General features: G+C 41.2%; 1 protein-coding gene across 1 annotated transcript in view; it reads left to right on the top strand.

The window, feature by feature from the left end:
• Positions 1–27,008, top strand: part of BICC1 (BicC family RNA binding protein 1) — a 300,909-nt gene that overhangs the window by 161,640 nt on the left and 112,261 nt on the right. The window contains exon 3 of the mRNA XM_060034957.1: positions 15,821–15,890. Coding sequence (XP_059890940.1) covers positions 15,821–15,890 — 70 coding nt within the window. The remainder of the gene's footprint in view (positions 1–15,820; positions 15,891–27,008) is intronic.

Genomic DNA, 27,008 nt, shown 5'->3' with positions numbered 1-27,008 from the left:
TGGGGTTGGTGGTGCCTTGCCGCTGCTGGAGTCATTGCTGGGAACACTGGGATGGTGGGTGTCACCACCATGTCTAGGGTCGCCTGCGTTGCAGGCAGCTGCTGTGGCAGGGCAACTAGGAAGGGTGGGGAGATGAGTTGGGTGCCTCTGCTGCATCCAGGGCTGTTGGGTTCATGGGCACTGTTGCTGTGAGTGGGAGGGGGGCTGGAGACGTGGGCACTGCAGCAGCTGGAAGAAGCAGGGTCACAGGTCCTGCTGCTGCTGCTGTGACTGCTGCTGCTGCCCAGTCCCCTGGCTGCAGGTGCTGTTGCAGCTGGGAGGCCAGGGCCATGTACCCTGCTTCCCCTCCTGCTACTAGGTTCTCTGGGATTGCAGGCTCAGCTGCCATGGCTGGGGGGCCAGGATCATGGTCACTGCCTCTGCTGTTCCCCTGGTTCCACCTCCTCCATGTGTTCCAACCCACCCACCTATAGGTGTACAGATGTGTGGAAGTCTCTGGCATCCTGGTGTGTTGGGCAGAGGAACCTTTGTTTGAGTTATGGATGTTTCACTAGTTGTAGATTAAAGGGAGAGACAAGGGAGTGTCTCATGCCGCCATGAGGCTGACATCACTTCATTTTAACCATTTTTAATTGTACATTCATTAATGTCGTTCACCCATCACCACCATCCATGTCCATAGTTCTTTTCATCTTATACAACTGAAACAATAACTCCGCATTGCTTTCTCCCCATAGTGCCTGGAAACCACCATTCTACTTTGTGCCTCTCTAATTTTGACTCTCTGCTTTTCTCACATACCTAGAATCACACAGTATTTGTATTTTTGTGACTGGCTTATTTCACCTAGTGTTACGTTTTCAGGGTTCACCCATGTTGTAGCATATGTTAGAATTTCCTTCCTTTTTAAGACTGGATAATATTCCATTGTATGTATAAACCACATTTTGCTTATCCATTCATTCTGTGATGGACACTTGGGTTGCTTCCACATTTTAGCTACTTTGAATAGTGCTGCTGTGAACATGGTTGATAGTTGTACACATATCTCTTTGAGACCCTGACTTCAGTTCTTTTGGATATATACCCGGAAGTGCTAAATCATATGCTAATTCTATTTTTACGTTTTTGAGGCGCTACCGTAGTGTTTTCCACAGCAGCTGTACCATTTTACATTCTCACCAGTAGTGCATGAGGGTTCCATTTTACCCACATCCTTGCCAACACTTCTTACCTTCTGTGTTTTTTGTTTTTTGATAGTAGCTATCCTAATGGGTATGAGGTGGTATCTCATTGTACTTTTGATTTGCATTTCCCTAACGATCACTGATGTTGAGTATCTTTTCACGTGCTTATTAGCCATTTATGTATCTTTGTTGGAGAAATGTCCTTTCGAGTTCTTTGCCCATTTTTGGACGAAGTTGCTTTTTTCTTTGTTGTTGAGTTTTAACATGACTGTTTTTAAACCCCTGGCAATGGGAGTGGCATCGCTCTTAAATAATTGGGTTGATTTTGGATCCTGGGTAGACAACGTACAGTGTCAAGTTGCACGGAGAAGATTGTGCTCAGCTTAAACATGTCTGAGGAGCTAGTGAGATATCCAGGTAGAGAGAGCTTAAAAGGCTGTGTGTATGAGTCTGGATTCCGAAAAGAAAGAGCAGAGGGAGGTTTTACTTCAGAATAAGTTCTTCAACTAACTGATGTTGAAGCTTTTAAAGAACTATCTGGCAGAGGCAGTCATGCCTACCATGTATTCTGATTGCCCCTTGCATGTCCCTGATCCCTTTGAGTTGGCAGAGATACATATGTAGTCATGGCCAATGGGCTGTGGGGGAGGTAGTGTGTTTCTCTTCTAGGCCAAGGCAGTAAAAGAGTGATGCAGGATTCTTCCTGTTTTTCTCCCAGAAGGAGACTGAGGAGGCCATGGATTCCAGATGGGTGACTGTAAAATGCAAGGGCCTCCGTCTAGCTTGGGTCCCTAAGCGTGTAGAGCCAGGCCCCTTGCCGACTCATGCAGGCCATTTAACATGAGAGAGGAATCAAGTTTTGTTGTGTTCACCTCCTGAACACACTCCATTTGGAGTTGTTGCAGTAGCATAGCCTGCATGGAATTTTATCTCTTTTTAATGTCTCAGGGATGCCATTATAGAGCTGCTGTTCTGCTGATCTGTTATTCCTCATCAGCATCAATGCCATTGGGGATTACTGATCTAAGTAAGATTGTTGACTTTGAGAAGATTAAGATGAACTGGTGGTAAAATGTATTGCCTAAAAAAGCATAAAAGTGGATTCATGTAACTGGAGTCACTAGGCATATGAAAAAGAGGCTAGAAAATTAGCAATCAAAGGTTGGTAACTTGATTTTATTAAAGATATCAGTAGTATTATATTTCCCCCCAATTTATATACTGTTTCACTCAAGTTACACAAAAGTTATACTCTGATAGTTCAAGTTTAATAAATCTCTTTATAGTTACTCCTGATGTCAGGTAGAGATCTGGTTCATCTTTCTGAGGAATTATAATAAAGTGATACTTGGAGAATGGAATAGCATTAAGAATCACAAGTCCTTATGTCCCAGGGGAACCAAGAAACTGGTTTTTCACTAACATTATAGGTGATCGTGAATAACCCACTCATACCCCATGAAAATTTTCGTTGGTTTGGAGCACAGATTGGGGAAGTGGGAACCATGCTTTTTTTTTTTTTTTGCCCACAAAGTGTTTTTTACATTATTGAAATAGGTGCCAACAATTAGAAATCCTATTTTAAAATGGGTGGGTGTGACCTGTCCCCCCAAGCCTGTGCCAACCATAGGCTGGAACAGAAATGACAGAACTTCCCACCTACACTTGGCCAAACTTGCCAAGCACTGTACTTACCCTGCCACCTCAGACATTGTGGCTGGAGAGTTTGTTTATTATAATGCAGATATCCCCTGGGAGAATGAATCTTGTCAGTGATTTAGTGTTTACTTTCATTTAATGACTATTCACTCAGTTCATTTATTCTATAAGCATACTGTTCAAAATGCCATGCTTTGGATGAGTTAAAGGAGACTTTGTAGATGGAATGGCTGCACTCTGTGCTATACCGTGTGTTGTATAATTGGAAAATCTTCTTTTGTTTTTGATTGAATTTTATTATTTATTTATTTAACTTTTTTTTAAGTTTATTTTATTGAAGGATAGTTGATTTACAGTGTTGTGTTAATTTCTGTTGTACAGCAAAGTGACCCAGTTTTTAATACATACATATATATATATGTGTATATATATATATATATATATATATATACACATTCTTTTTCATATTCTTTCCCATTATGGTTTACCACAGGGCATATTGAATATAGTTCCCTGTGCTATGCAGTAGGACCTTGTTGTTTATCCATTCTATATATACCAGTTTGCATCTGCTAACCCCAAACTCCCAACCCTTCCCTCCCCCGCCCCCCTCCCTTGACAACCCTGTCTGTTTTTTATGTCTGTGAATCTATTTCTGTTTTATAAATAAGTTCATTGTATCTTTTTTTTTTTGATTCCACATATAAGCAGTATCATACAATATTTGTCTTTGGCTTACTTCACTTAGTGTGATAATCGTTAGGTCCATCCATGTTGCTGCAAATGGCATTACTTCATTCTTTTTTTTTTTTTTTTTTTGCTGTACGCGGGCCTCTCACTGTTGTGGCCTCTCCCGTTGCAGAGCACAGGCTCCAGACGCGCAGGCTCAGCAGTCATGGCCCACGGGCCCAGCCGCTCCGTGGCATGTGGGATCTTCCCGGACTGGGGCACGAACCCGTGTCCCCTGCATCGGCAGGCAGACTCTCAACCACTGCGCCACCCGGGAAGCCCTACTTCATTCTTTTTAATGGCTGAGTAGTATTCCACTATATATATGTACCACATCTTTACCCATTCCTATGTCAGTGGACACTTAAGTTGCTTCCATGTCTTGGCTGTTGTGAATAGTGCTGCTGTGAACACTGGGGTGCGTGTATGTTTTTGAATTAGAGTTTTCATCTTTTCCAGATATATGCCCAGGAGTGGGATTGCTGGATCGTATGGTAACTCTATTTTTAGTTTTTTTTTTTGGTATGCAGGCCTCTCACTGTTGTGGCCTCTCCTGTTGCGGAGCACAGGCTCTGGACGCGCAGGCTTAGCGGCCATGGCTCACGGGCTCAGCCACTCCGCGCATGTGGGATCTTCCTGGACCGGGGCACGAACCCGTGTCCCCTGCAGTGGCAGGTGGACTCTCAACCACTGCGCCACCAGGGAAGCCCTATTTTTAGTTTTTTAAGGAACCTCCCTACTGTTCTCCATAGTGGCTGTACCAATTTACATTCCCACAAGGAGTGCAGGAGGTTTTCCTGAGAAAAGTGATTTTAAAAAGCTGAGGAAAATGATAAGAGAAAGAAGGCAGATTCAGGAAGTCAAATATCTGTCTTAATAGAGAAAATAAGTGCAGAAAATATTAATGAAAGATGAGGAGGAAAAATACTTTCTATGTCTGGAAAAAAGTCTCCTCTTCCCTTCATGATCTCTTCCTTATCACTGCTAATTCCTTTACCAATGCTTATTGAGATCCTAAGTGCTAGATTCTAATGTTTAAAAATGAACAAGATACAGTTGTTGGTCACCAGGAGCCCAGTTCATTGGTGGGACTGGCAACCTAAGCAAAGAAAGCAGCACGATAATGTTGCCACACCAAAGTGAGGGCGAGGAGGGAGAGAGAGAGCTGACATTTGCCTGGGAAAGTTGGAGGAGTTTTCACAGTGGAGCGCACATTTGAGCTAGGTTTTGATGGATAAGTAAGTGTTCTCTGAACTTTCTGAAATAAATGAGCTAAACCTGCCTATAGTGTGAACGGTTTGAAACTCCTTATCGGTGATTTTCAATGGGGTGAAAAAGGTAATCTTCACCTTGCAGAGTGATGTGGGACCCTAAAAACGACCTTGCAAGCTGAAACCGTGCAAAGCCCTTTTAGTAATCAATGGGAAAATGGAATGATATGCAACCTTTAAAAATTTTTGTCAAAACATTAAAAAAAATCTGTTCCTAACAGTCGTAAATGTATAGGAAAATGAAAAAACAGTAAAATTAATATTTATTCAGAACACTATACTTAAACATTAGAAATACTGAGAATTAACGTGTTTCATTTCTTTGTAAAAAGCTTGTCAAGTTGCAACAGCGCTAGCTTTCTTTTTGTTGTATAACTTAAAGCAGCAGCCCCCAACCTTTTTGGCACCAGGGACCGGTTTCACGGAAGACAATTTTGCCACGGACTGGGGGTGGGGGGGGTGGTTTCGGGATGATTCAAGTGCATTACATTATTGTGCACTCTATTTCTCTTATTATTACATTGTAATATATGATGAAATAATTATACAACTCACCATAATGCAGAATCAGTGGGAGCCCTGAGCTTGTTTTCAGTTGCCACTCACTGTGAGGGTTTTGATATGAGTCTGCAAGCAATTGATTTATTATGGTCTCTGTGCAAACCTCTCTGCTAATGATAATCTGTGTTTGCGGCCACTCCCCAGTGCTAGCATCACCACCTCAGATCATCAGGCATTAGATTCTCATAAGGAGCCTGCGACCTAGATCCCTCGCATGCTGCACAGTTCACAGTAGGGTTCGCGCTCCTATGAGAATCTAACGCTGTGGCTGATCTGACAGGAGGCGGAGCTCAGGTGGTAATGCAAGCGATGGGGAGCGGCTGTAAATACAGATGAGGCTTCGCTCGCTCGCCCACCACTGACCACCTGCTGTGCGGCCTGGTTCCTAACAGGCCATGGACCAGTACTGGTCCGTGGCCCGGGGGTTGGGGACCCCTGACTTACAGTCTGGAGAGAGCATCTTTTCTGTGCCTTGAATTGTCAGCATCATAAGTCTGTATCAAATTCCAACATTTCATCTTTTGTACTTTGAAAGCTGTGAAATGTGTCCCACAGTGGTTTTAATGTGAGTTATTGTGCTGGCATCACCTCCCCTGGGACATCTTCATCCTTTTTGTGACTACAGCTTTCATTTTTAAATTTCAATACCTTTGTCTTCACTAAGTTCCTCTGGCTGTGTATTCAGAGTCTCACACACAGCGGCAGTCTCATTATTCCCGCTGTCACCTATTGATTCTTTTTAACTTAATTAATTTATTTTTGGCTGCATTGGGTCTTCGTTGCTGCGCGGGCTTTCTCTAGTTTTGACGAGCAGGGGCTACTCTTCATTGCAGTGTGCAGGCGTCTCATTGCGGTGGCTTCTCTTGTTGCAGAGCACGGGCTCCAGGTGCATGGACTTCAGTAGTTGTGGCGCGTGGACTCAGTAGTTGTGGTGCTTGGGCTCTAGAGTGCAGGCTCAGTAGTTGTGGCGCACGGGCTTAGTTGCTCCACAGCATGTGGGATCTTCTCGGACCAGGGCTCCAAGCCGTGTCCCCTGCATTGGCAAGCGGATTCTTAACCACTGGTGCCACCAGGGAAGCCCTCAGCTATTGATTCTACACCCATTGACATTGGATTCAAATTCCAAGTCCAGCAGTATAACTTTTTATTTCTTTGCTGCACTTTCATCTTCATTGGCCAATTTTCACTTTGGGTTATCCATTTTCATGTCACTTGGTTTTATCACTGGAAGACAGGAAGTCAGCACAATTCCTTGCTTTGGTGTCTGTGCATGAACTGATTACAGACGTCCCATGAGAAACCAGAGACAGACTTTGAAAGAAGCAACATGACTGATCGCTGATCGACATGAGCATCTGTTATATATGAAGTGATTTGTGAGCTGAAGAGCTGGCAGTGGAATTTCTATTTGATGCAACTACTCACAATCACAATTAATAGAATTTGGTAACTGGAATGTAATATTGGGGAATTGGTGGTGTTGAACTGAGCTGTGGTAACTAAAATCCATGCGTATCAAAACTTTGCAAAGCCAGGACTGTCTCTGTGGATATCTTGAGTGGATTTTCCTGCCCTTTGTGGGAAGTACAGCATCTGTAGTGCTGGCCACTGAGTGCCAGTGTGGCCCTCTTTTGTGTCACTGTGACAACCAAAATGCTTCCCATATTCTCCATATGTGCTTGGGGTGGGGATAGGGTCACTCTGTCATTAGTTAATTGGAATGTTGAGGGGCGGCCACTCTGCTGCTGGTGAGCACTTCAGTGTTTATGGCAGAGTTCTGGAGCCATCTCCCCATGAGTGTGTGGTGCCTTCCCTTCCTTCGTAAGCCAAGTGAGGCAGAAATTGCCCTTGCCTGGGGAGTCACGTGACTAATCGTCTAGCGGGGCTTTGCCACATGCCTGTCTGCTGCTTAACCTCTTTGAATCCTGATTTCCTTATCTATAAAAAAAGGTTTACAAGATTGTTGTGAGTACATGGTAAGTGTATGTGAACATCAGGCAAATGTGAGCAGTTGTTCTGACAATGATGAATAACCGAATCACTGAGATGCATTTCTTGGATTTAAAATGAAATACATCAGAGGCCTCTAATGTCTCAGCAAAATCAGTATCCTCAGCTTTTAGACACCCCCTCGTGTGAGAAGTTCACTACTTTCCCATCTCCACTTTTCAGTGTCTCCTAGTTGCTCTTTTCTCGCTTTGCTCCCCTCATGGTGAAGTTCAGCAAATTGACTCCTAATCCATCAGTATGTGAAGCACCTTGAAACAGCTTCCTCCCTGAAGATAGACCTTATTTCTCGATTGTTACAAGGAAAATAGAGCACACAAGAGTTGGTTTCTTGGAGAAGCAGGCTGCAGATGGCGCCCAGCTGGTAGGCATTTTGAATGATGAATTTTCAGTAGTTTAGAGTATAAATGTCGAGCATTCTTTTCCTGGTCCAAGAATAAATATTTCAAGTAAAGTCAGCATAAATAGACTTGTTTCAGGTTGATCTGACATGCTGATTACTCACCTGTGGATTTTTAACTTTACGTCTGGATTGAAGAATTTGGTGAAATAAGCACATTAGTAGAATGTTGTTGGTTTGGCAAAGGTTTCCTTCATCTGTAAGATATTATCCTGTAATTGGTGCAGACTTTCAGAATGTTGTAGTATAGTGAGCATTCATAGATATGTTCTCTTTCCACATGGTGTGCTAATCTGGAATTTGTGGGAGATGGAAAAAATCTACTATGACTTGAGCATTGAGGAATATAAATGGAAATTATTTTTATCATGAGTGAAACTACATGTGTAATTTAAGTTATGCTTGTTTATTTTATTCTAATTTTGGCAGGTTATTTAAGGACAGTGAAATTATTTAAATGATTCCATGTAAATCTGTGATAATTTTTTTCAATAGCTGATAGAAGTTTCTTCCAATCAGAAAAAAGCGTCTGGGCTTCCCTGGTGGCGCAGCGGTTGAGAGTCCGCCTGCCGATGCAGGGGACACGGATTTGTGACCTGGTCCGGGGGGATCCCACGTGCCGCGGAGCGGCTGGGCCCGTGAGCCATGGCCGCTGAGCCTGCGCGTCTGGAGCCTGTGCTCCGCAACGGGAGAGGCCACAGCAGTGAGAGGCCCGCGTACTGCAAAAAAAAAAAAAAAAAAGCTTCTATATTCCAGCTTATATAAACATTACCCTCCTTTCCTTCTTTCCCTCCCTTACTCCACAGAAACTAAAACCAAAATAAGAATATATGATTCCATGTTTATTAGGTACCTTTTTAATATAAGAAGCAATGCTGTGACTCTTTGATCAAGGAAACTACTCCCTGTTTATGAAAAGCAAATATGAATTAGAATGTTAAGATGGCTCTTTAGTTTCCAAAGCTATTATCAGCTTCTATCTTGATCAGATTTTTCATGATGAAGTACCCTTACAGATAAACTATAAAAATAGGTGTTCTGCCTAATATCCACAATCTTAATTTTAATTGCTTCATATATTTCAAAATTGGTATTCTTAGGTCACATACTCTTGTTAATATAAGTATTTGCAATTCATTATATCTGAGATTAGCATAAGAATTAGGTTACATTTTAATAATTAGTCCCCTGTAAGTAATGAGTACAGTAAGCCTAACAACAGAAATTTAAAAGTTATTTTTCCAATAATTATATTTTTAGATGGACTCCTCCAAAATCTCCTCTCTCCTCATGACCTGTAGAATTGCTGCCTATTATGAGAGCAGCTAAAGAAGCCTAGCAGAAATTGGTAGGACTGAGAAGAGATTCTTTTGAGAGTGAAGCTGTCCAGAAGTTGACACTGACCTATTTGAGGTGCTATAAACACACAGCATCCAGAATTATGAGTTAGAACAAGTCTTTAAAATATTCAAGGTATCATTTAATGTTTATTGAAAATGACTCAACATCAGATATTTGTTCTTCAGGCTTTGATTTTTGTGAAGGTGGATGCCAGAACAATAATACAATTTAGGAAAAAAACACCAGCTGGGACTCACTTTAGGTTTCTTTTTTCCTAAGACCGAGGATAGTCAGTTCCTTCTCAGAGGTTTTGTGGCTTTGTATACCTAGGCATTCCTAGCTTAACTGACATCAGGGTATTTATAGATTTTGTTTCACAAGGAAGCACTAGTTCATTTTAAGCATGTTTCCCAAATTTCAATTCAAATGTCACACAACTGGGGGACATCAACAACTTATTTTTTGGAGAGGGGTTGGTCAGTGTTAGCCACTTAATTGAATTATTCCTTGAATGCAAACTGAAGTTTTTGGACATCATCCTGATTTGCTTAAAAATTAGGGCATATCATGGGTTTCTGGGAATTGATTTCATTGTGAAGTTTTGCAGGAATTAATTGGATTGTGGGAAGTGTATATTATCCTTTTGAAAAGGTGTCAGTGTTTTTTCATACATTATAAGATCTACAGAATGAACTGCTCCAGTGTTCCTGTTTCCATGCTTTTTAAAAAAATGTCACTTTAATTCTCACTTCTCTCTTAAACCTGTCTGGATTTTCTGAAGACAGTGAGAGATTGCCCGCAGCTGCTGTGACAGTCGCTTCTGTTCATCTCCTTTCCCAACGTGCTGACCCTTTAGATGCACTAAGAACTTGTTACATCCACAGCCCAGTCTTCTCAGCGACTTTGACATGACTTGTGTCCCCACCTAAGCTTTTGTTCAACTCAAGGACATGGCCTCTGTGAAAAGGAAAGAAAGCCTTTAGGTCAGGGTCGTCTGGTAGCCCTGGGACATCTTTTTAACAACATGTAGAATTCACCTGTAAGCTTTCTAGCTGTTTTTTTTTTTTTTTTGCCTCTAGGAGAAATCCTAGCTTTATCTCTGAGCTCCATTCATTAGCTGCTTTATTAAGGTTACAACATCCAGAATTATGAGTTAAAACAAGTATTTAAAATATTTAAGGTGTGATTTGATGTTTATAGAGCATGATTCAAAATTAGTAGTTTGTTGTTTAAGCTTTGGTTTTGTGAAGGTGGAAACAGGAGCCATGATAAGAGTAAAAAAAAAAACTCGATGGAACTCACTTTAGGATTTTTTTTTTCTTTTTTTTTGAGATGTAAGATAGTCATTTTTTTCCAAGAGGTTTTGTGGCTTCTCTAATTTCAGCCACAAGCTTCCTGACCTCACCTTTTCCAGTTCCCCTATCTACAATACTTGTCTTGATGACCATTTAGGACATCTTTTTAAGCATAACATGGTAGAGACAGAGCCTCGGACTTGCTGCGTGCCGAGATTTCTGACTTTTGAACTCCCCGACCCCCACCCGTATCCTGCTTCTACCAGGGGACATGCGTGTCAGCCCCCTGTTGCAGTAACTCGGCTTCAGTCCTGGGATTCCTGGAGCAGTCTCCACCCACACCCCCAGGGGAGAACTGCGCTTCCGCTGCCTCCTCCTGAGCATGCGCCCTACTGCTACTCTGCTCTTCTGCTAGTGCTGCTCCCGTAATTGGCTGAGGTGAAAACCAATGACCAGTGTGCAATGTCTGAGCTGTGGGAACTGACTTGGAGTCACCAGAGGGGCTGGTTTAAAAAGCTTCATTGATAACTTCCTATGGGGAGTCTGACTGCCTGTGGGTAGTTACCCCGCTGGTTCTCAGAGTTTACCTGTAGCAGGTGATAGCGGAGCACAGGTCCTGGCTGACTTTGTGTCGTGTCTTCACGTCTCTACTGTGCATGCCCGTGTGCGGAGCCGTGGGCAGCTGGAGAAAACACACAACAAGGTCCCTGGCTCGGCGGTGTGAGGGGGTTTCGAAGCGCCTCTGCTGCACTGAATCCCCCTCAGCCCTCCAGGGTACCTGCTCTCCTTCCTTCTAGAACTTTCTACACAGACACTCCTCTTCTGCCTTGGTCACTTTCTCCCCTCTTTCCCCAACTAGCCAACTTTTCCTTCTCCTTTAGGTCACAGTGTTAATAGGCATTTCCTTGAGATAACTTTTCTTGACAGTACACTGCTGGGTTAGGATCCCTTCAGTACACTCTTGTTGCCGTTCCCCATTCTGCAGCTTGGCACCCAGTACCTAATGGTGGGTTAACTAGTATTCTCCTCGCTAGACCACGAGCTCCTGGAGGGCAGCCCGGTCTTGTTTGCTCTTGTATCCCTAGTGTCTAGGACAGTGCCTGGCCAGAGGTCATCAATGTGGAATGAACACAACAACGGTATTACCGAGCAATCGATACGTGCCACGCTCTGTGCTTTGGGTTTTCCACATATTTTCTTAGTGAAGCACGACAACTCTGTGAGTCATTAATTGTACAGAGGAGAAAAGTGAGGCTGCTGAAAGTAATTTGCCCAACATGAAAGCGGCAGAGCTGGTCCTTGATTCTCGAGCCACCTGCCTTTCATGACTAGATTCAACACAGTGATGAGCGTATAAAGGGATGCCGGAGAAGGCATCCATTCAGAGCTCCGTGTGGGGACTGCAGCCTGGTGAATGACCTGTGAGGTTGGCCTTGGCTGGCCACAGTCAATGGAATTGCCTTTTTTTTTCCCCTAGTCATATGGGAAAGGTCAGCTCCAGGTGCCAAATTCCAATAACTAATAATTTTTTTTCTCTAAAAAATTTGACATTTATTGCAGGTCATTGGACTTTGGAGATCATGTGGTATAGAAGATAGAACTCTGGTTTTAGAATTAAGGATACTAAGCTTAGGATATTGTCTCTTCCTCTCAAAGACAGTGTGGATGTGGGTAGGTTGAATGTAATTTTGGGGGGCCCCATCACTTCACTACACAATAGAGACACTGGACTGGTGTGAGGTCTAGAGGGAGTGTGTGTAAAGAAGGCATTTCAACTTGATGGCTGTTACCTGCTAATAGGATATTTTCTGTGGCAAATGATTTTCTGTTATGGAGCATCTGTTGGTGTTTATTTATGGCTGCGTGGGGTCCTCATTGCTGTGCACGGGCTTTCTCTAGTGGTGAGCACGGGCTACTCTTCCTTGCCATGCAAAGGCTTCTTATCGCGGTGGCTTCTCTTGTTGCGGAGCACGGGCTCTAGGCACGCGGGCTTCAGTAGTTGTGGCACGTGGGCTCAGTAGTTGTGGCTCGCGAACTCTAGAGCACAGGCTCAGTAGTTGCGGCACACAGGCTTTGTTACTTCGCGGCATGTGGGATCTTCCCGGACCACGGATCGAACCTGTGTCCCCTGCATTGGCAGGTGGATTCTTAACCACGATGCCACCAGGGAAGTCCCTCTATTGCTGTTTAATAAAAAGAGATGATCATATTCAGGGTGGTTTCTGGGAAGCTCTCCAGATGATTAAGATTTCAGGAAGTTATGTCTTCCAACTGTGTTTGACAAGGAAGCTTCTTTATTAAGTCTTATAGTTATGGAACCTGATGTAATTTACTGGATTAAATGGCCAAATTATTTCATCCACAAAAAGTATATAGATTATTTTCTTTCTGCCTCCCCACCAATAGCATTATAAATAGTAAGATCTTAATTTCCCATTTTATCTCTTAAGGTGCCTTAGTCACCTTAGAGGAAAACGCGCAGTCTAATTTTAGTCACTATGCGGATATGTGTACAGTAGCTGGAGCTAACAGGTGACAAAATGTGACCAATGATAAAGCCCTCCTAAATGGGCCTTCCTGCCCTCGTTGAGTGACTGATGAACTCATTCATAAATTTACTTTAACTTGGCTTTCAGGACTTGAGTGACTTTGCAGGTTATATTTTGGGGAGCCCTTTACTAACCTTCCCCCAACCCCGACCTTTCATGATAGGAGCCAGAGTCACCTCTGTGAGCTGGCCCTGTGCCAGCACCCACCCCATTGTCAGGTAGTTGCCTTTTTTGTCTGTCTGTGTCCCTGACTTGACTGTAAGCTCGCGAACACCAGGAATTGTTTCTTATTCATTGCTATGGGTCCTGGCACTTGGGGCACCTAGGGAGGCTTTTGACAAATATTTGTAGGTTCTTAAAACCAGTCAGTCTGCACAAATCCTAAAGCATGTTTTCAAATGTGTATATACACATTCTTTAAAGATGGAGGCCCTGTATTCAGTACAGTATGGTGGTTAAAAGGACGGTTTTTGTCAGCAGTCTGGGGTTTTTATCCCCACTCTGCCGCTTCCCAGCAGCAGAGGAATAAAGGAATCCACTTCCTAAGGGTGTTATGTAGATTCATTTGCCCAAATAGATCTGCGCTTGCTGTGTGCAGGGTAGAGCGCTTTTATTTTGCAGAGACAAACTATAAACAAGTAAACACAGAAAACAGGAGAATTTCAGACTGTGGTAAGGGTTAGGAGGGAAACGAACACAGTGAGCTGCTTGGGAGGGTGCCCGAGCGGGAGGGGGAGCCGGGGAAGGGGGCAGCTGGGGCCCTGAAGGGGGTCCGCTGGGCGCCTTCCTGGGGAGGCTGTATGGCCTCAGTCGAGGAAGTTGAGGGGGGTGATAATAATTTATTTTATTTTAAAATACGGATTTATGTGTCAGCCCCAGTCTCCCAATTTATCCCTCCTCTCCCCTTTCCCCCTGGTACCCGTAAGTTTGTTTTCTACATCTGCGACTCTATTTGTGTTTCGTAAATAAGTTCATTTGTACCTTTTTTTAAGATTCCACATAGAAGCGACTTCATGTGGTATTTGTCTTTCTCTATAGATAACTCATAAGGACCTGCTGTATAGCATGGGGAGCTCTATTCAGTATTTTGTAATGAGCTACATGGGAAAAGAATCCAAAAATGAGTGGATATATTTATATTTATACCTGATTCACTTTGCTGTGCAGTAGAAATTAACGTTGTTAATCAACTATACTCCAATAAAAACTAAAGATACAGATTTACAGTTAACTAAGCAGTTTCATGGAGAAGACGATGAAACACGTGAGCAAGGACAGCATAGATGGGAGGAGAAGGGGCAGGGGCCAGATCCGGAGAGTTGGGGCAAACAACCTCCAGGGCCAGGCCAGTCCCTCGACTTTGTAAAGACCTCACTTTTGTTTTTCAATTTTTAATAGAGGTATGGGTGTAGGGAGCTATTTCTGTTAAGAAAAACAGCAGTGCAGGCACCATGATAAATGGCCAGTGAGTAATACAGACACAGTGATGAGAATGGTAAGTGGCTCCTGATCTCATTGTGGGAGACCCAGTGGGGGTTGGAGGGCAGCCCAGGGTCTCTTGACCCTGACTAAAGGGGGCATCTGGTCCTCAGTGCCAGCCAAGTGTTGCCATGTGGGAATGTGGGCTCCAGGTGCTAAATCTGCACGTTTTCCAGAGAAACAGAAATGTCTCTGTGAAATTCCCAGATTTAAAAATGTTGGCTTACATTAAAAAAAAACTTATGGCGGATTGCATAAGAATGCATCTGTGGGCTGACAGGCCGAAACATCTGCTGCAAGCCCTTTGCTGCTCTGATAAAGGGGATTAAGTGAAGTATGATGCATGTTAACATGTTAACCATTTAGCCTCGTGCCCAGAACGTAACCAACACGGAGGTACTTTTTATTAATTGCGCTGTTCATGCGTTTCATTGCCTTCACCATTAATTTGTTTAGTTACCTCTAAATCCATAGGTGGTAGTTGCTGTCATTTGCCTACTGATTTGTTCAGTTCTTTGCTTTTATTCAGTTGTTGGGTGAATTTTATATGCATGGTATGAAAGTAGACATTAAACTAGGCTAATTTAAGTGATAACAGTGGAGAAGAATGAAGGGTTAGCCTTTCTCGGCTACTCATTTTTCTCACATTTACTGTCGACTTCCTTTGCTCTGCAGACGCCTGAATCACTTGTTCTTGGGCTTCAGCACATTTGGGTCTCAAGTCCTTCTGGCCAGCATTAGGTGCGTGTAACTGCGAAAGAACTGTGGCAGAAATGCCATTTTAGAGAGGCGAAAGATGATAGGAAATGCAGCCTTGTGACGTGATGTCCCGTTTAGAGGCTTTTCATCAGTTTTAATGAAACACAAATGTGTCCAAAGCAAGCTAATTTTTTTTTTTTCCCCCAGAAAAAAAAAAGCTTCATTTAGGAAGGCCTAACCCACATCGTTCTGTATGACAAGGATCATGTTTGGTGTGTTGCAATCTGTTGGTGATTGCTTTATTCAGCACAAGCATCTTGGATGGTTTGGCAACAAGTTGGGTTAATTACTTGTTCATGTACTTTTTGGTCTCGTCTCTGCGTTAGAATTCTGGAGCATCACAGAGAGGAACGCTGGGAGTAACAAAATATATGTGAATATTTCTAATAGATTAAAGGCTTATAAAAATGCATCTCTTTCCTTCCCCCAAGGGTTTTTTTTTTTTTTGCATTGTTTTAAAAGGAGATCATTTTGTTGCATCAACATGAGCCTAAGGGCTTGAAAATAATTTTTTCCGGGAAAAAAATCTGTAAGTACAGGTTCTTAATTGAATCAATAATTTTCTCTTAATTTTTTGCTACAGATCATGGAGGAAACAAATACGCAGATTGCTTGGCCATCAAAACTGAAGATTGGCGCCAAATCCAAGAAAGGTAAATCCTGAGAGATGCAGAAATTTTTGGTAACGGAGACTGCGGAATTCCTGCGGGTTTCCTGGGGAGAAAAATCAACCTTTATCCCTATCATATTTGTCCCCAAGTATTTGTTAAATAGCAATATTTGGGGAGGATTATCATAATGAAAAATAATGTACAACCTTTTATCCAACAACAGAATAATATTTTTAAGTATTCTGTTGTAATAGAAATGTTATTATAGATGATATTGTGGCAACTTAACGATGTCAAGGATGACTATTCATTCGGTGACCATGAGTCATGGTCACTGTCTCCACATATAATAATGTGTTTTCAACACATAAACTCCCACTGCGTACACTTTAGGGTTCTTGTTTATGTACCAGATTTAACAGCTGATTGTTTTCCCCTCCAATATGCTAGGAACTTGGATTTCCTTTTTTGACTGCTTCTTCTCCTCTCCGTCTGTTACGCAGTGAAGAACACACTTGATTACTCTTTTAGGCTGAGCATTTCCCTTGCCTGGCCTTTCCTCTGCTTTAACCTAGAGGACACTCACTAATGTGTGGATGGTCAGAAAGGGAAATATAGGACCCTTATTTCTTCCAAAATTACATAGTATTTTCTAATGATCTGCCAGTATATACTTTTATGGATAGCTTTTCTTTTTCAAGGATAACCTCAGTGTCAGGAAACTTTGTTGTGTATACTTCGTTAAAAATGCATGTAGTCACTAGGAGATAATGGAAAACTATCACCAAGCAATTAAAAACGCGATGATTGTGTGAGCTGAGCGTTATCTCTTGTGGTCTAGCTTTTTTGTTGTTGCTCTTGAGTTTTGTGTTTGCTGCCCCTTCTCCCTATGACTTTTATTGCTAAATGATACTAAACACCACAAGATTGGTTAATTTTCTTGTTTCTTTTCATCCAGATTGTCTTCTTTTAATCTCATTTTATTAGAGCTACTCATCACATGGAATGTAAATTATTTTGAAGTTCTTGTTATGAGTGTGGTTAACTGGACGACAGTGGACTGGAATTCCTACTGAAACACTGATCTTGTTACTTTCTTATTTGTGACCGTAGTGGCGAGGGAAAGGGAAGCTTATGTGCTAAACGGTGAATTTCCAAGTGGAATTCCACAACTTTGTAGAAACCTTGCATTTGCTAAGTGCTACAGGATATATTCTCAATTAATCTTCAGTGTGTTGAGATGTTTTATACTCATTATGCAGAAGGAGAAACTGCTGTTAGTGGGTATCTACCTATTTGGTTGTTTGCTGCTGTACAAAACTCCCTGGCCGGCCACTTGGGTAAATTGGAACTTGAACATGAACTGGAGCCTTTCCCTGTTGTCAGGTATTTTTACTTAAAGAATGACACGAGCTTCATTACTAGCTAATAAAAATGTAATTTGATCGGTCTCTAAAGAAAACCCCCTAGGAAACATGAATATTAAAACAATCCCAGATAATTTTGGATGGCTTACTCTCTTGCATTATCCACGCTACGGTTTTCCCCCCACTATCAGGAGAAACTGAGAATTGATTCATTTTTTTAGTTTAAAATATGGTTACAACTTTAGAGATGTTAGATAATACGGAGATGGATAGATTAAGATAGTGTTTTAGTTTCCAGTCACTGACACATTAAACCCATTCAGAATCGCCAACTATATTCCACATTATGATTATATACTTTGCTTTGAAAATAAGAATATCTCAGCACTACATTTGAGGGCATTTAGCATAATTTCCACATGGTTAAAAGTTAACCTTTGGAATTGTGCCTAAGAATTGATCCCTCCAGGCCTAGGTCTACAGACATCATTTTATTTTTTATTATTTATGAAGTGCTATAAATGTACACAGTACTGTATGATGAGCAGAATGTGCCAGAAGAGAGAGGTGGAGCTCAAGGAAGAAAGAAAAAAATGAAAAGGTTTCCTCAGAGGAAATTGCTGTTGAGAATTGACTGGAGTTGCCCTTGTTACTTGAAGACACAACTGCTGAATAATCAGATCTTGACTAACGTCCCTGATATGTGTATTCCTGTATTATTTTCTAAATGGTGTAATTCAGAGATGAAGTTTGTTTGACTACAATTCGTATTGAGTAAAAGTAAAATGAAAACGGCAGGGGGAATTTTAGAAGGTAATTATTTGCTCTTTCATCTGATCCTTTCTTATCTCTCAATGTTGTAGAGGAAAGAGTTAGTGGTCTTTCTTTTAAGACTTCTTCATTCCAAACTATTATTATTCAAGAGACCAAAGAATATAAAAGTATCTAGGGACTCATGCCATGTTTTGGATGATTATTGAATTCTAAATCCCATGGTGATGTGAAGGTTTAGAATACACAGATGATCCCTAGTGTGCCAGAGAGGCAATGCAGCCATCTGTTTGTGTTGTATTTCACCTCCTAGATTTATGATGCTTATTGGCCGAATATTTGAGCCTAGACAAACATTTTTCATGGCTACTGTTACCATAGTCTGTCCCCTTCTTTACCTTACTGGAATCAGTCCTGTGTTTTTCAAATAAACTTCTAGTAGTCCTGTCCAAACTGTAATTTTTAAGTCATCAGTCCTTTATCAGAGCAGCTGTATGGCTCCTTTGGTTGATGTGCTGGTAGGATCCTGTCTGACAGAAAGGCAAAAAGCCAACAGCCCGAATTTGACATCATTTAGAAACTTAAGATTCTTCTCTAGAGATTCTGGCTCAGTAAGTCTGGGGTGGGACTGGGAATCCATATATTTAACAAGTTCCCTTGGTGGCTGTTAAGGTTGAGTTTGGGAAACAAAATCTCACCATCCGACATGGAAATATCATGATTTAGTCACTAAGGAGACCATGCGTTCAGAAAGCAATGGCTGGATGATGACTGCGATTGAAAAAGAGGCAGAACTGTTTGGAGGTAAACTACTCCTGGAGTGTTCCTCTGCTGTCTTCCCCTATCTGCCCCTGCGATCAGGTTATATTCTGGTGCCCAGTTAAAATAGACGTTTCGGGCTTCCCTGGTGGCGCAGTGGTTGAGAGTCCGCCTGCTGATGCAGGGGACACAGGTTCATGCCCTGGTCTGGGAAAATCCCACATGCCGCGGAGCGGCTGGGCCCATGAGTCATGGCCGCTGAGCCAGCGCGTCCGGAGCCTGTGCTCCGCAACGGGAGAGGCCACAGCAGTGAGAGGCCCGCGTACCGCAAAATAAATAAATAAATAAATAAAATAAAATAAACGTTTCATCTTTGGGGGGGAAAAAACAGCCAGAATCCTTCAGCAGTCAGTCACTTCTCTTGGATAATGTCCATCTTGGTTTCTAAAGAACTGCACCTGTATGGATTCACTAATCTTAAGTTTCTGTCATCTTTGCAATGAGTTAATGTGAATGAGTTTAGAACGATGATAACCTCATTGTTCAGCGCCTGTGTGAAATGTAATTTTGGGTAAAAGACCATCTGGTGTTTGTCCCCTCCCTCTACCCCTCTTCCATGCCACCCTTCTCCCCCTTCCTTCTCCCCTCTCACCTTCCCTTTCCCTTTCTTCCATTCCCCTTTAACCATAGAGAATACACTGGAAAAAATGTACTAGGAACATTGTCAGTTAGTAAGCAGGGCATTTTGGGGAAGTGCACATTTTATGGTATAAACTCAGGGACTATAGAATTTAAAAAAAAATTCCCTAGTATTCGAAATTATTGGGAGATCGAATCCTTATTAGAATCAAAAAGAACTAAGAATTTAAGATTCAGTATAATGGCACTTAAATAGGGATGTCTAGGATTGTCTTAATGGGGGTCATGATGAAGAAAAATAAAGCAATACTTAGTATTTCTTCTGTATAACATAAATTTATTTTGAGTGGAAGAAAATAAAACTTTCCAACTGTTGGAGTCAGAATACTAGAACATTCTGCTTTCCATAGAAAGACCTGAGGTTTGTGCCTGTGAGAGCAGTATTCACGAATTAAGGTGGGGACTTCCCTGGTGGCCCAGTGGTTAAAACTCTGTGCTTCCAATGCAGGGGGCCTGGGTTCGATCCCTGATCAGGGAACTATGTCCCGCACGCTGCAACTAAGACCCGGCGCAGCTAAATAAATAAGTAAATACTAAAAAAAAAGAAAAAAAAAAAGAAGGTGCTGGGAGTTCCCTGGTGGTCTAGTGGTTAGGATTCCAGGCTTTCACTGCTGCGGCCCAGGTTCAGTCCCTGTTTGGGAAACTGAGATCAACAAGCTTCATGGTGTGGCCAAAAAAAAGAAAAAAGTTAAGGTGTATAATACTGTAAGAGCTTACTAACAGAATAACTTCAGGCACTCATTAAAATTTTGAAAGTTTTTCTGAATCACAGCCTATTTTAAAGTAAATGCAGCTTTACTGAAGTACAAATAATATTTTGAACAAGTTTGAGTGTTTCGTCAAATGCAAGTCCTGCCAAAGCTGCCTTAACAAGTAGATAAAAGTGATTTGGTAATGAGAATTTATCGCACTGGTATTATTGTGCTGATGCTCCGTGATGTTAGATGGAGTTTATTCTCTCAAATAAGGTAAACATTTTTCTTACAGTCTTCTTCTTGCTCTTAATTTGCTCATCAGTCTCTTTCTTCTTAGACTGGCAAAGGTAAATGTGGCTAAAAATTGTTTAAAGTTTTATGCCAAATTCCAAATAACTAAGGTCAGCGTTAATGAAGCTTTATTGTCTTTTGTTCTGGGAAGAGTTGTCCTGCAGAGTTTAGCGATAGAAACTGTTGTCTGCAAGTGTTTCTCTTACGACACTTTCGATGCCCCAAGACAGAAGGAATGAAAGGTGTTGACTGGGCTGCTTTGATGTGTCCTGTTTTGGAGGCCATTTGGCACCAAGTTTGGCCATTCTCTTCCTCCTAGAATAAACAAGAGGATCATCAGAATTCCATGAAGTTTTATTATTTTTGGTTGTCTTCCATCAGAACAAGCAATATCTAATACAAAATCTTAGCATGAGAAAAATTGTAGACTTTTCACTTTATTTTTTCCAGAGGAAAATGTTTTGCTGAGTGTACTTAAACTTTTGTCGTGTGTTCACATTGGACTAGATAAGGATTTTAACGTGGTATTTATTGCTCAAAGGGCAGAGGGCAGAAAGGAGGCCTGGCATAGCACATGGACCACAGTATTTCCAGTGGTGGGTTGTGACCTATTAGTGTATCAGAAATTAATTTAGGGGTCACAACCAGCATGTAAAAAAACCACTTCTAAATTAGAAAACATCAGAGTGTAAGAGTATTGTTTCATGAAACCTTTAGTCATGTATGTCACTGTTTGTATATACAAACAAATACACACATATATTACTAGGTCATGATGTAAAATGGATGATAAAGAAAGGTCAAAGAACACTGTTCTAGGCAGTTAGTTTCTCAAAGGGTAAAGAGTACATGCATTTTGTTCATCACTGTGTTTCTAGCACTGTAACCAGTTTATGGTTGGCGATGGGTCCCTCAACTCAACTCAGTCGTGGATATAGTGGAACTATGAGTAGAGGTGGGAGTGTATATCACTAAGGTGTATTGTGTAGGGAAAAGATTTAGAATCACAGCCTTCACAGAGGAGTGGCCTTCACTATTGAGAAAATTATTGACTAATAATTTTGGAAAGAAACTTAAGGAAAATGATCTGATGGTTGTCACTCATGGGACCCTTGAATGAGTAAAACTCTGGTACTATTCTTAGTGGGTGTGTAAATGAGACTCAAGACGCAGCCTCCTGGTTGTCTTCCAGACCGGAACTGTTTTGATTGTGGTTATTTTAAGTAGAATTTAGTTATGTAATTGATACATCAATAGTAGTATTGACTACTACCATTTGTTGAGACCTGCTGGGGCCAAGCACACTGCTAAATATTTTACATATATAATCTTATTTACTGATCGGAGCAACCCGTGGTGATAGTCTCATTTTACAGGTGAAAAATCTAAGGCACATGAAGGTCAAATAACTTGCTCAGGGTTTTACAGTTAGTAAGTAGCAGACTACAGACTTGAACTCTTATCTGTTGTCAGAACCCCACATCCAAATTACTGTACTCTAATGCCTTTTCTCAACCACAACCTGGTGGAGAAAATACCTTTCTTGATGCCTTTTTTTAATTCCGGGGTGTTCTCTCATGTAGCATCCCTTTGTCAACTGTTTCCAAGAATAGCTGATTATAGTCAGTAATAACAATCAGTTTCATAATGCCTCAGTCCTTGGGAATTCCAGAGGCTTGAAGATGGGCTAAGTTTAGCATGTCTTTACAGGTATAGATGACACTTCAGTTTTCAGGGCAGTTAGATCTGACAGTTATAAAAAATATGAGGGGAATTCCCTGGTGGTCCGGTGGTTAAGACTCAGTGCTTCCACTGCTGCGGCCTGGGTTCGGTCCCTGGTTGGGGAACTAAGATCCCCAAAACCACGTGGTGGAGCCAACAACCCCCCCCCGTGAAACTGCTCCTAGCGGTGTTCATGTAGAAAAATGCCTGCTTCTGAATTTTAACTTGATATTTCATGCCTTCATGTGCTATTTCCTTAGGAAGAGACTTTCTGATTTGTCATTAAGCTAAACAACTTTGAAGATGGATTTGAAAGGAAAGTAAGCTCAGAATATGTTATAAATTGCTTGGGGGGGTTTTGCTTGCCTTTTTGCCTTCCATCTTTGATAGTAATTTCTACGACCTGTCCAAGAACCTTTGTATTTCTCCTGGGTAGAAAGATTTTGTACTTAACATTTTTGCATATTATTGATGTGACTCACCATCAATCGGTGAATGCTAATTAGGGGCCGCGAGTAGGAATTCAGCCAATGAGCTGAAAACGTTGTATGCAGCGTACTAATAGTCTCTCTGGTTAGAGAGCGCATGATCTAACTAGGACGTCTCAGAGGAGGATAGAGCCCTGGGGTATTTCTAGTTCTTGAAGCTTCCAGTATACTTAAACAATAAAAGGCTTATAAAAATTAATATGTATTTTAAATATACAATTTGTCAGTATATCTCTTTCTACGTGAATAACCTCACTTGTAGATAGTACCAAACATCCAAATATGAGATCCTTTCTGATTACGTGTGCTCTTGACATACAACATACACACACATCATTTCACAGGTGAGATGACTCATGCTCTGTGACATATTATCAGGACTCAGGACCTGAGCTTGGGTTCATTTCTTTCTTTCTTTCTTTCTTTTTAATTAATTAATTAATTAAATTTTGGGCTGCATTGGGTCTTCGTTGCTGTGTGCGGGCTTTCTCTAGTTGCGGCAAGCGGGGGCTACTCTTCGTTGTGGAGCACAGGCTTCTCATTCCGGCGGCTTCTCTTGTTGCGGAACACGGGCTCTATGCACGCAGGCTTTAGTAGTTGTGACATGCGGGCTCAGGAGTTGTGGCTCACGGGCTCTAGAATGCAGGCTCATTAGTTGTGGCGCATGGGCTTAGTTGCTCTGTGGCATTTGGGATCTTCCCGGACCAGGGCTCGAACCCATGTCCCCTGCATTGGCAGGTGGATTTTTAACCACTGTGCCACCAGGGAAGTCCCTTGGGTTCATTTCTTGATCTCTAGCTGGTTCCCTTATCTTCCCTTCTGAAGGCCCCAAGGATTAGCTTACTTGCTCATCTTATAACTGCCACAGGCTAGCTGCTCTTTCCAGTCTTTTCTCTCTTTCCTGTACCAGGGCCAGAGAGGAAGATGGTTTTAGCTTTTCAGCTGTCCTCTCAAACCTGAAATAAGCAAATATACCTGATGGTTTTTTAGAAAGATATTTTTCATTAACTTAGTAAGGAAACAAATTTGGAGTAGAATGGCGAGGTTAGAAAGTAAGTGGAAAAGTGAAAGCATTTAAAGAATAAGACAAACCAGAGACTGGGAGAAAATACTTGCACAAGATATATCGGCTATTACCCAAAATGTACAAAGAACTCAAATTAGGAAATGAACAACCCAATTAAAAATCGGGCAAAAGACCAGAACATACACCTCACCAAAGAAGATATACAGATAGCAAATAAGCATATGAAAAGATGCTCAGTATCAAAAAAAAGATGCTCAATATTATATGTCATTAGGGAATTGTAAATTAAACCACTACACATCTGTTAGGATGGCTGCAGTCCAAAACACTGACAACACCAAATGCTGGTGAGGATGTGGAGCAACAGGAACTCTCATTATAATGCTGGTAGAAATACAAAATGGTTCAGCCACTTTGGAAGATGGTCTGGCAGTTTCTTATAAAACTAAACATAATCTTACTATACAGTACAGCAGTTGTACTCCCTGGTAGTTCCCCAAATGAGCTGAAAACTTATATTCATGCAAAAACCTACACACAGATGTTTATAGCAGCTTTATTGATAATCAAACTTGGAAGCAACCAAGATGTCCTTCCGTAGGTGAATGGATACTGCCAGACAATGGAATATTATTAACTGTGGAACTGCCAGACAATGGAATATTATTAACTGTGGTACTGCCAGACAGTGGAATATTATTCAGTACTAAAAAGAGATGAGCTCTCAAGCCTTGAAAAGACTTTGAGGAATTTTAAAATGAATATTAAATGAGTATTAAAATGAGTAGTACTAACTGAAAGAAGCCAATAAGACATACTGTATGATTCCAACTATGTGACATTTTAGAAAAGGCAAAATTGTGGAGACAGTAAAGAGATTAGTGGTTAGTATTTGCTAGGGTCTTGCGAGGAGGGAAGGATGAATAAGCAGAACACAGAGGATTTTTAGGGCAGCTAAACTGTATGATCTAAAATGGTAAATACATGTCATTATATATTCATCAAAACATACATTCATCAAAACCCACAAAATGGGTTTTGATGTCGATGTGATGTTGACGTTCGGGGAAGCAGCGCCTGCGTGTGGCGAGGGGCATATGGGAACTCTGCTTTCCATCAGTTTTGCTGTGAACCTGAGACGATTCTAGAAAATAAAGTCTTTATTAAAAAAGTAGTCCTAGATATTGGGCACAACACTTTATAATCAGCATTTTAAAGTGTATTATATGCAAAGATAATGTTATATGAGCAATAACTCCTTAATGTATAAGTTTAAAACCATGAACTCTCTTGAGAACCAGTGAAAAGTTTTGTAAAATAAAACAAAGAAAGTGAGAAGGATGATTAAATGGTAAATCACACCTTTTTATTCCCCGGAAGGTGACTGGAGCCAAGTCATGATCTTTCTTTGTGACCTCTGTCTCCTGAGGAGCGCTCCTTTTCCCTCAGTTGTCTTCTTATCCTGAACAGATGTTTTATTTTTATTATTATTTTTAAATTAATTTTTATTGGAGTAGAGTTGATTTACAATGTTGTGTTAGTTCCTGCTGTACAGCAAAGTGAATCAGTTATACATGAACATATATCCACTCTTTTCTAGATTCTATTCCCATATAGGTCATTACAGAGTATTGAGTAGAGTTCCCTGTGCTATACAGTAGGTCCTTATTAGTTACCTATTTTATATATAGTAGTGTGTATGTGTCAGTCCCAATCTCCTAATTTGTTTTCTGCATCTGTGACTCTACTTCTGTTTTGTAAATAGGTTCATTTGTACCCTTTGTTTTTGATTCCACATGTAAGTGTTATCATGTGATATTTGTCTTTCTGTGTCTGACTGACTTCACTCTGTGATAATCTCTAGGTCCACCCATGTCGCTGCAAATAGCATTATTTCATCCTTTTTAATGGCTAATATTCCATTGTATATATGTACCACATCTTCTTTATCCATTCCTTCTTCGATGGACATTTAGGTTGCTTCCATGTCCTGGCTATTGTAAATAGTGCTGCAGTGAACATTGGGGTGCAGATGTTTTAAGTCCATTGCCTTTAGTGAAGAAATTGCTATCCCAGGATCCCTTCTAACTACAGTTCTTTTTTCCTTGTTAAACCCTATGAGGAGGAAGAGCAAAAATATTTATTTGTCTACCTTGTAATAAGCCTTGTTCTAGGTGTGTTATCTCTCATAATCTTCACTATAACCTTATATGAATGACCTTATTATCCCTATGATACACGTGAGTAACTGTTGGAGAGGTGGTATAACTTCTTCAGTGTCATACACAGAATTTGAAATGATGGAGTTAGGCCATAAACCTTGATTTCACAGTTCAAGGTAATTCCCTCCACCCCCTAAGCATGAGCCTAGGTGCTCATGATGAGTTTGGTCACCAAAGGAATGAAGATTCACCAGCACGTTCATTTAGGGAAACCCAGGTTGGGAATATGTTTCTTAACTATCTCTTTAGGAAGAAATGCAATCCTAACTCCTTATACCCACATTTTAGAAGCTTGCTGGATGTCCATCTTTAAAATTTTTTTCAACCTAGATTTTTTATTTCTTTGTGCTTTTTGCAGTATTTTTCCTTCCTTTTCTCCTCTTTTAAAACCCACTAATGGTTTTACTAGGATTTGCATAAAATAATTATCTGGAGTAGTGGTTCTCAAGGTGGGATGGTTTTATGCCCCAGGGGACAGTGTGGAACTGCTGAGATAGTTTTGGTTATCACATCTGAGAGGTGGTGCTACTGGCCTCTGGTGGTTAGAAGCCAGGGATGATGCTGCAGCACACAGGACAGCCACCTACAATAAGAATCATTTGATGCAACATGTCAGCAGTGCAAGGCTGAGAAACGCTGAGCTTAGAGGAGCAGGCGTGGTATTGGGAGACAGCTCTCTGCACAGCCCTGGATTCTTTTTTATTTTTATTTTTGTAATTTATTTTTATTTTTAGAATTTTTACTGGAGTATAGTTGATTTACAATGTTGTGTTAGTGTCTGCTGTACAACAAAGTGAATCAGTTATACGTGTACATATATCCACTCTTTTTTAGCTTCTTTTTCCATATAGGTCATTACAGAGTATTGAGTAGAGCTCCCTATGCCATACAGTAGGTCCTTATTAATATCTGTTTTATATATAATAGTGTGTATATGTCATTGCCAATCTCCCAATTTATCCACCCCCTCCTTTCCCCCTTGGGAACCATAAGTTTCTTCTCTACATCTGTGACTCGATTTCTGTTCTGTAAATAGGTTCATTTGTACCATTTTTTTAGATTCCACATATAAGCAATATCATATGATATTTGCCTTTCTCTGTCTGACTTCCTTCACTC

The sequence above is a fragment of the Delphinus delphis genome, chromosome 16, assembly GCF_949987515.2.
Source record: "Delphinus delphis chromosome 16, mDelDel1.2, whole genome shotgun sequence".
Classification (NCBI taxonomy): Eukaryota; Metazoa; Chordata; class Mammalia; order Artiodactyla; family Delphinidae; genus Delphinus; species Delphinus delphis.
The sequence above is the reverse complement of the archived record's forward strand: the minus strand, read 5'-3'. Positions and strand labels throughout refer to the sequence as shown.